The following is a 9,392-nucleotide window of genomic DNA, read 5'->3' on the forward strand; positions in this document are numbered from 1 at the left end:
AATTTACGTCGGTTCAACTTTTCAAAAGCTGTGCCTTGATAGAGACTGGCCATAAACAGATTGCTAATCGCCTGTCAGATCAACACACATCCCGTGATCCAGCTTAAATTTGGAAACTTGACTATCAAGAGCTTAATCCTCACGATCCTCGATCGATCATTGCATTTTTTTCGGTGAAGAGAGCAAAATGTTGAACTGTTGTTGTCTAAATCGAGGTTTAACATCTCTTCATGAACAAGGTTTTCTTTTCCTCAATGCCGCGAACAGAACAACAAATGAGAATGTTCAGAAGTTGAGTTAGCATTAGCATTTGTTTTAAATTATGTAGCATGCAACAAGGTGTCACTTTAAAGATTGTGAAATATTGATAAAAATACCTTCCATAACTATTCTGTTCCCCGTTTGAAACTGGAATCTGATATTTTTTTGCCTTTTAAAATCGTCCGATTAACTGACAACAAAAATATTTCTGTTGTCTGGAGAGCAGAGAAAGAAAATCAATCTGTGCATTACGTTAAAAAACTTGCACGTTACCCATTTTTATTATCTAACCATAATGTATATACTGTTATGGGCTAAGGAAAAATTAAGAAACATTTCAGAGTTCGTTTTTTTCTGTAAAATTCGACTTCACAATGATTTGGTTGCAGAAACTGTACAAACATTCACCTTGTCACATTATTAAAAAAAAGTTGAAATGATAGGCTTTTGTTTGCACAAATCATCATTAGAATGAGGTACATTTTGCAACAGACATGTGTTTTTGCATTTTGGTTCCAAAGATAAAAAAATAAATAAAAAGACTCGGTAGTGATATTTATTGTGCAATGGTCTAGAATGTTACGATATAAGAATAGGTGCGTATTTAGCAACTGTAGTCTTTGGTTTGCGCATGAAGCCAGTCCAGCCATTTTGCGTAACTCATGTCCGTGTAAATTCCAGGTTGGTTGAATCCAGCACATTGTCCGCCGCGGCTCACTACTCCAGCCAAATGGGCCCTTTTTCCTGATGAATTTGAAAGCATTGCAACTCAAGTATCTCAGGAATCAAAATCAAGGAACTGTTCATTGCCGATATACCTTTGAATATATAAAACGGCCCACCGCTATCGCCCTGGCAAGAATCTGTTTGTCCCAGATAATATCCCAACTTGGCTTGTTCCAATTCCGCTCCCAGCTAAAGCGGAAACAAATTTCATTCTTTGCTAATACTAACTCGATACTTACATAAAAGTGGCATCTTCTAGGGATTTACGGTATTAATCTTGGTAGCCATCATCTTGAAGGTGTACTTAGGAGCGTCTTGTTTGTTCGTTCGGCGAAGTCGATAGCGACGAAAGATTTTCAACTCCGGGAAACTGAGTTTGCTTCCGCCACAAAATTCCACATCCTCCCGATAAAGCAGAAGGGAACTGTTAAATCTAGCGCAAGCTTCATTATCCAAAATAGTCAAACGAGTTTCCTAATAGACCGAGATGAAAACCGGTTATCGAATATATTGTGTCCAGCTTTTTTTCAACGTCCCGGTCTTACTTGAAGGCGATGGGCTCGCATCTCTTCTTGAACGCAGAGTTTGGAACAGAACCCCCAATGTCTGGAGGGTCGAGCAATCGTGATGGCATCCTCATCTTCTGGAGGGGGCATCCCGTCCACGCAGAAGCCTTGCTCACCGGGTTGGGCGCTCCGGATGCAAGTTCCACACCAACCGTATTCGCCCGGATCACTACAGGGGGAAAAAGGCTGACAATTGAAAAAAAAATCCAGGATTTCAAAACTCGCACATACTTTCAATATTCATCGATAGTCAGTTGCGCACAATCTATATCATAAACATGATTGAATGGTGACCAAATAAAAAAAAGATATTCAAAAAATTTTGCTTATCAGGAGAGCACTTCAAACGCCAACACTATTAAAGATATGTAAGTTTACCCATTATAACACAGGGTTCGCTTCTTCTTTCGTCCGTACACAATCATCAGAGACTGGCCCTTGCTTGGCAAATGATCTTTGCCCATTGTCATCTCGAATTGGCGGCATTTCTTGTTGCTCGAACTTGGCGACTCCGCCTTAATGCACGACTCGACAGACACGCCTACGGTAGATGCAAAAAGATCCGTGAACGAAACTCATTGGCAGTGATGGGCATCGTTTTTTTCTTTATTTGTCAATTCGGTAATCAAAGTCTCGCTGATCTTCGTCAATATGTTACTTTTGACAAAGACTAGTTAGTTTGTTTTCTTCAATTCAATGAAGAAATATGATCGTCAGGCACTAATATCTCATCTGGTTTTTGAATAAGATAAAAAAAAGGGCTGAAAAATTATCAGTCTTACGACACTCATATAATAAACGTTGATTGTTGGTTCAACGACCGAAATTCACAATTTAACTTTCAATTACCTTTTCTCCTTCAATCATATGAATATGATAAACTAGGTAATCACTCAGGGGGAAACGACAATAAAAGTTAACATTAACGATTTGGCCCACCTCTATATAAGAAGGGGAACCGACATCGTGCGTGGCGTTCGGGTCCGTAATTATCGGTAAAGCAATCGTCGTTTCGAGTCAGACCCCAACCAGCCACGTAACCGTCCATGTTTCGGATAAACGTTCCAGGATCGAGTAAACACAAGGGAAGAACGGCATGTCTTCCTAGCAATTAAACAAGCATTCCACCAACAGTTTTAGGCATGTTGTCTAATCTCTCAATCCAAGAAAGTAGTTACCCGTGGTTTTGAAAACGAAATTCAAGCTGGATTTGATCAGGGCCAAATCCGGAAAAGTGAGCCCGGTTCCGGTCCAATCCGGATGCATGATCACCTCGTCAACATTGTGTTCGTGCAGCTCTGGATTACGAGATAGAGCATCATTGATGTTTAAATCATTCAAGCCCAAGTAGAGCTTGAAAATGTCCTTGGGATCATATTCTAGAGTTCCATCTGTGCAAGGGGTTCGCCTGAAATCAAAACTACCGGGTTTATGATTTGGTCAAGAAATGTACGGGATCAATATTCATTTTGTGATACTTAATGTTTTTTCTTTCGCTGAGGCACGAGACCTCACGGAGAGCAAAAATCATATTCATTGAATATCAACTCGAGATGTTTCTCTTTAGTTTTAACTGTTCAGATGATATCAGTTTGGCAAATAGATAACACAAACCGCAAATTCTCAAAGTGCAAAAAATAAAGACAAATCATGCATTAGAATGATTTTGAAAATTTCCAAAATTAGCCCTTGACATGGTATGATTTTCTTTTAAGTGTTTGGATGTGTTTGTAATCATTGTACTGGAAAAAAGCAGGGTTTTTTATAACACACTCCTGTTCACTTTTTGTAATTTCAAAATAATGGTTTGTATTAATTGGTGCAATTTAAACCATTAAATAAAAAGGTTACAAGTTGCTAAAGTTTATGTCTTTGGTGGCAAATACTCTCATTTTCATGGCGTTTGCTCAACAGAATAACTGAAATTGAAATAAATCGAAACTGAATCACAAGTTCAAACAAAACTAATCTTTCATTGTTTTGATGTTTCTGAAAATTGTCGTGGCTTTGTGAAAAGATGTTTTAGCGGTGAAAGGTGAAAAGTGTTTGTTACATAGAACCCGACATTTCTTGGGCACTTTGTCAGGGGGCTTAGTCTTAGAACTTTTTCACTTTTTGTTGACAGAAAAGTGATCAAAAGTTGGTCAAATCTACCGATGTATCCCGAGTCCAGTAATTCAAGGGAAAAGGGCCAAGGGCGGATAACCATTTTATTCTATGCCTTGCTGATTCTTCTTGCTCCATAATAAAACTACAAACCTCGAGCCCGTGAGACATACGCAGTGAGCTGCAGTGAGGACGAATCGTTGGTTTATCACAGCCCCACCACATGTGTCAAAGTCCTCTGGATCATACGGGTCGATAGCCCGGATGAGCACCATCCAAGGCCGGGGTTTCGAGTCCCAGCCATTGATGATGCGACTCTGGCCGTCCTCGATTGTGTTCAAGTCTTAATTGGAATTGTCAAGTCATTGGAAGGTTTCATGCCAATAGTTCCTATAAAAAAATTACCGGGTTGTCGGGAGTGAGTTGCATCTTGAACTTCTTCCGCGACGCCACAAATATCTGTCGATGAATCGGGTTGGAATTCAGCCTAGAACGCCGATATTGAAATCTGTCTAGTACTTGCCTTGGCACGATTGAGAACCGAGTTGAGCGACAATGCCTTGAATGGATTGCTTGCTCGAGACAATAAGAAGTGTCCATATCCGAAATGAAGTATACATGGACCTGTTTCTACATGAAGACTCTCTCTGTTTAGCGTGAGTGATTACGCCCGGATGGATCGAGTTCTCCACGGTTTCTTATTTCTTTCATGGTTTAAAGAGTGTTTGGCAAATAAGCATTGGAGACGGGTCTTGATTAATACTATATTTTTGATAGTAATCTCGGTCCATTCATGAATTACAATGGGATGAAGATACATTTGGGAAGGGGACCAATAATAACGTTAGTACTGAAAGGCGGGATGAGGGATCAGTGCGTCACAATCGACACAGAACAGAAGGAAGCCGTTGTATCACAGGAAAATGGATGTGTGCGTTGCTTTCGTGTCTGGGGGGGGGAAACAGCGATATCGACTTGTTTGCTAGGAGGAAAAGGGGTCAAGAAATGATGACCTCGACTTTGATTTCAGGTTTGTAAATATGTGTCTACAATCAGGTATAAATGCGGCGTTGGTCGCGTTTTGATGTAATGCCTGCCAGGCCGTCCTTCTTGGAAATGTCGGAGTGTTTTTTTTTCTTTTCCAAAAGGAGTCGGGAGGTTTTTGCATTGGGTCTCCACACAAAGACGAACGAGAGAACGAGAGAGAGGAGATTTGTTTAATTACCACCAAATAACGCGGCTCGCTCTTTGAAAGCTTGTTGTCGTTTCCGCCTCTCTTCCTCATCCCGTTTCTTCTCCTCTTGTTCCAAGCGGATTTCGTCCTCGAATTTGCTCGTTTTGCGAATGGCTGCGATCTGGCAAATGATTTCGTGAGTAGGTCCAGCTCATCATCTATTAATCATCCATCTCGAGCATTGGCTTACCTTGGCCTCGAAGAAATCATTGGCCCCAACGACTCCGACCTCGTCCACGTCGATCTCGCATTGTCTGGCTAACAAGGAGAGCCCGGAATCCTCCTTGAGTTCCCCAGCAGCAGATTTACGGAAGATGAGGAGAAATTCGCGGAATGAAATGAACCCATCATCGTCCTCGTCCACTTCCTGTTGAAAGTGAGAGACAAAGGAATCGGTGAGTATCATTCAATGAACCAATTGTCTGTGTAAAAATAAACTAAATAGGTCTAGCTTTGGTAGGGCGTAGAGCATGTTCAATTTTCTGGAGATCGTATCCAATTGAAAATGGGGGCGATTTCAAAATAGCACAGTATTTTATGGCGACAATAAACATGGTTGTAACAAAACTGCCAATCAATAATACCATCATGAAAAAGTATCGAACAATTTACCATGCGGACGACAACTTTGGAAAATAGAAAATAGGGAGTGCTCGAACTCGGATTCTTGGGTTTTCGTTTTCAAAAGGTTTCACAATTGAACTGATCCTGCATAGCTCAAACAGACAATGCATGAAAAGAATTGACCGAGTCACTCTTACTTTGATCATTTCTTTGAGTCCCAAATGTGTTTGAGGAGCCCCAAGTTTCTCCATCATGATCTTGAGTTCGTCCAAACTGAGTCGGCCATTTCCGCTGGAATTGTACCTGAAAGACCGAAGACGACGAGTGCCATGATTATCATTGCATTGACCGTAATACCCGATTCATTTGCCCCAAAAAGCCAACCATTGGGTTGGAATTGCACGTGGGTTAAAATCGTTCAAATCATTCTCATCAAAATGGGCCAAACATTACCTACGTACACCATGACAGGCTGAAAAGCACCTAAACCGGCACCTAATCTTGGCCATATTTCAGAGACGAAAAAAAAAAGCTTAAACACCTTGATTTGGCTCGCTCCGAAAGTCGGGACGGTCCGACATCGGTGAGGAGTGGGCTTGTCTGTGGAGGGGCTCAAGCTCACTTACTATCTGATGATGGGGACAATGAATAGAATGAATGTGCATCGGTCAGATGAGGCAATCTCTTGACATTTGAGAAAACCAATTATTAACGTCACTCCTCATGAAGTGGCGAGCCCCATCAGCAGGGTTGGTTGGCTTGAACCATCCGAAAATGGCCTGTCTGGCCACTATCAAAGCAGTCGGTAAACATTTTCTTGGCTCTTGGGCACCACTTTCCAAACGAATTTCAGCCCCAGCCTCCAGAACCAGTTCATGAAAAAAGATTAACCATTCATGTGCCGCCTTGACTGTCATCCGAGTTTTGGAGCCATGAGATAGCTAGAAGCATGATTCCATTTTGCATACAGCTAATTGAGTTTTCCTTCCATTGAGAGGGGTCAGGTTCATCCTCCCGTTCAAAGTGAAGGGCTAGTAGCTCCATAGCTTACGTATCATAATTCAAGACTGAAACCAAAATCAAGGTGGCGCGACCATAAATCTCCCACAAATTGGCCTTCAAGCGTTTGGAAGTGAAACGATGTCATTCGATCTTCGTCTTAAGACGAGCATCTTGGCGTGAATTCATCTCACTGGAGTTCAACATCTATCTACAAGAACGATTTGCCCAAATACAAACTTCTCGGGATGTGAAACTTGCTGAACCTTGAGTGTCAGAGTGTCAGAGTGTGATAATGTGAAGGGGAATGGCTGGCGCCCCAAAGTGTCCTTCATACCTTGACATTTAGCCCCCCAAAAAGAGACACGCATCATGCAAGTCGAAAAGGTTAAGAAGAAACCGACGACCAAAAGCGACAGCTCAGGGTTTATCACCAACCAACCATCCATCCATTGCCATCGAGGCATGATCGGAGCTCCTGGAATTCGATTGCTAATTATGTCGCCAGATTGGAATGAAGGATCGGCGGTTTATGATCAGGAAGACGCACTCGGATGTGATGGAAGGAAGGGCTATCGGGCCATCTATGGTACGAGTACCTCTCAGCAAATTGGAGTCAGCCAGCCATATCCATCCTAATGTGCGGCAACAGAAGTGTTTTTGTTTCCTCTTTTTGGAAATAATTCAATGCGCAATATGATGGAATGCACACCTGACGGGACCATAATTAGATAATCACCCGTCCCCCACACCCACATTCAACAACAGGGCGGGGCTCCACAATGTCCTCGTAATCAAGCACTCAAATAAAGAAGACACCTTCGAGCGTCCATTATTAGAACCGATTGGTGATGCCAACCCAGGTGGTTTTTGCTTTGGTTGGAATTCTGCCTCTGTCATTCCATCGTCATTTTTAGCCCTTTTTCAGGGTACAAAAACACAGCCCTCTCGATGGTGAATTGAACAAAACATTCATTACCCGGCAAGTTTCGTGGACGGGATCTCACATTTCACATGCCGAGGCTCCATTTTCCCTGGAATTGTCTCCACTTTCGAAGAGCAATTCATCTTCGCGTTTCAATTCAAATCCTGACCAAGTGTCTGGCGTCCAAATAAACTAATAAACTGAAATCCCCGATCAAACCTGCTCCTTTCATTTGAGGAATATGAAGAAGTTCTGCAGTGCTTTGAAGTTGAAAAGGGGTCTGTCAGCCAATTGTCGACCTACAAAGGCGACGACTTCCATCGACCAGGTGCTGCCGGGGGCATCAGACATACTCAGGTGTTTTTTCTACCCCTCTCTCTCAGTCCCAGGAATAATGGAAGAGGAAACTTCTTTCACATACAGGGTACAGACAAAGCAAGAAGTTCTCGGGTGTCCTCGATGGGAGGCAGGGTCTCCTGCCAGGGCATCCCGAGATACTTCTCATTCATGGTGTCAAACCGTGTTCGTACTTACGTTTTAAAGGTCTTCTCGTACTCTTTGATCTCCTTGCGGGTAAATTCGTTGAACTCGGTGAACACATTTGTGCTCACTTTGACGTATTTGTGCTCCACATTCTCGCCATTGTCCAAGGCCTCATTCATATTTTGCCGGCGGTTCAAAATGGCGCTGAGTTCGTTATCGGCAGACATGATGATTCCTCACACTTCCTGCTCCGGATTGTTTATCAATATAATCGAACACAAGGGTCCTAAAATAGCGAATGGCGTGTTGACTAATCTTTGCTCGAATTACGACTGAAGTCCACACGTATGAACGACGACGAACTATTTGTCCAGAAACTGACTGAGCTGACGCTAAATGTAATGTTTTCAGAGAGGGGTTGGGTCGGTGGGTGGGTGGGTTTACCGGCTTCTCACCCTAACGCGAAAGTCACGGCCGGATTCTCCAGACTGCTCTCAGGATAAATAAATCGGAGAGTTCACCCCAATTTCCCGGAGATGGGCAACAAATGTTATCACTCAGTTATTTGTATATGAATTCCCACTTGAGTCCAGAAGGAAAGTCAGTCCAAGAGAGAGTCCGGTCTGTCTGGTTCGGAGAAGAAAGAAAGTAAGCAACTAAGAAGGAAGGATTGGAAGGAAGGGCCCTTTTCAAGCCTTTTCAAGCCTTTTCAAGGAGACCCGAACAGCTGATCAAGGACAGGCCTGAAAGAGAAAGAGAAAGAGTCCCTTTTCCCGAAGACAAGGGTGGATGGATGGATGGATTGGATGGATGGGTCCCGAGAAAGGCCGCCGCTCACCCTGGAATTTGATTCTGGGCTGTTGTTATTGGATTAGTAGATGGATTACATCCTGGACCATCACAAACGGGGGTTGTGATGCAATGATGCAATGCTGCAATGCAATAATGCGTTTTGCCCGCGTTTGTCGCCCGTTGGTAACTGAACCGGTTTACAAATCATGGATGGAATCAGGACAGGTTTTATTTGGGCCACACTTACGATGAATTCGGAGGGCTGAAGGTGGATTGAAGACTGGTGAAAACTGAAGAGTGATGAATGCCGAGTCGTCGGAAATTATTTGTTGTTGTTGATTCGACTCGATTCGTTCGCACTGCTGCCTTGACAGAAAACACCGAGATTCCCACTTCACAATCTCGCACGATTCCACGACTCTCAAACGATCGAGCAAAACATCATCAGTAACTAACTCGCGAGGCCCTTGACGTGATCTTGATTCTCTTCAAGTTCGTGTGACGCATTCGTGCGGGCGGGTGCTGATCCGGCGCTAGCAGCGTGCGGTGCTCACTGCTCACACTCCACTTCGCTCGAGTCCAGTCCATCTATCCATCCATCCATCCATCCATCCATCCAGGATTCGCTCGCTCTTCAAGGGTAGGAGAAGATTCCGTGGATGGGAAGAGCGGAGGAGTGCAAGGGACACGAGGAGCATGAGCAGGAGGTGCGTTCGTCCGATCCGTCTTGGTCCGT

General features: G+C 43.3%; 2 protein-coding genes across 2 annotated transcripts; both read right to left on the minus strand.

The window, feature by feature from the left end:
- Window positions 1–803: 803 nt before the first annotated feature.
- LOC131882734 (uncharacterized) lies at window positions 804–4,376 on the minus strand. Its single transcript, XM_059229983.1, has 10 exons — window positions 4,183–4,376; window positions 4,065–4,118; window positions 3,813–4,002; window positions 2,732–2,961; window positions 2,493–2,657; window positions 1,932–2,094; window positions 1,533–1,722; window positions 1,255–1,461; window positions 1,080–1,176; window positions 804–1,005 (listed from the first exon to the last, which is right to left on the minus strand). The coding sequence occupies exons 1-10, from the start codon at window positions 4,277–4,279 to the stop codon at window positions 866–868; spliced, it is 1,533 nt and encodes a 510-aa protein (XP_059085966.1). The 5' UTR covers window positions 4,280–4,376; the 3' UTR covers window positions 804–865.
- A 33-nt stretch (window positions 4,377–4,409) lies between these two features.
- On the minus strand, window positions 4,410–9,104 carry LOC131882737 (EF-hand domain-containing protein D2 homolog; the record flags this gene model as incomplete). The annotated part of the gene is given in 5 exon segments (XM_059229986.1): window positions 4,410–5,014; window positions 5,084–5,260; window positions 5,655–5,760; window positions 7,916–8,150; window positions 8,904–9,104. Coding segments are annotated over 4 exon segments (597 nt in total). The 3' UTR covers window positions 4,410–4,876.
- Window positions 9,105–9,392: the final 288 nt, after the last annotated feature.

This window comes from Tigriopus californicus, chromosome 6 (assembly GCF_007210705.1).
Source record: "Tigriopus californicus strain San Diego chromosome 6, Tcal_SD_v2.1, whole genome shotgun sequence".
Taxonomy (NCBI): Eukaryota; Metazoa; Arthropoda; class Copepoda; order Harpacticoida; family Harpacticidae; genus Tigriopus; species Tigriopus californicus.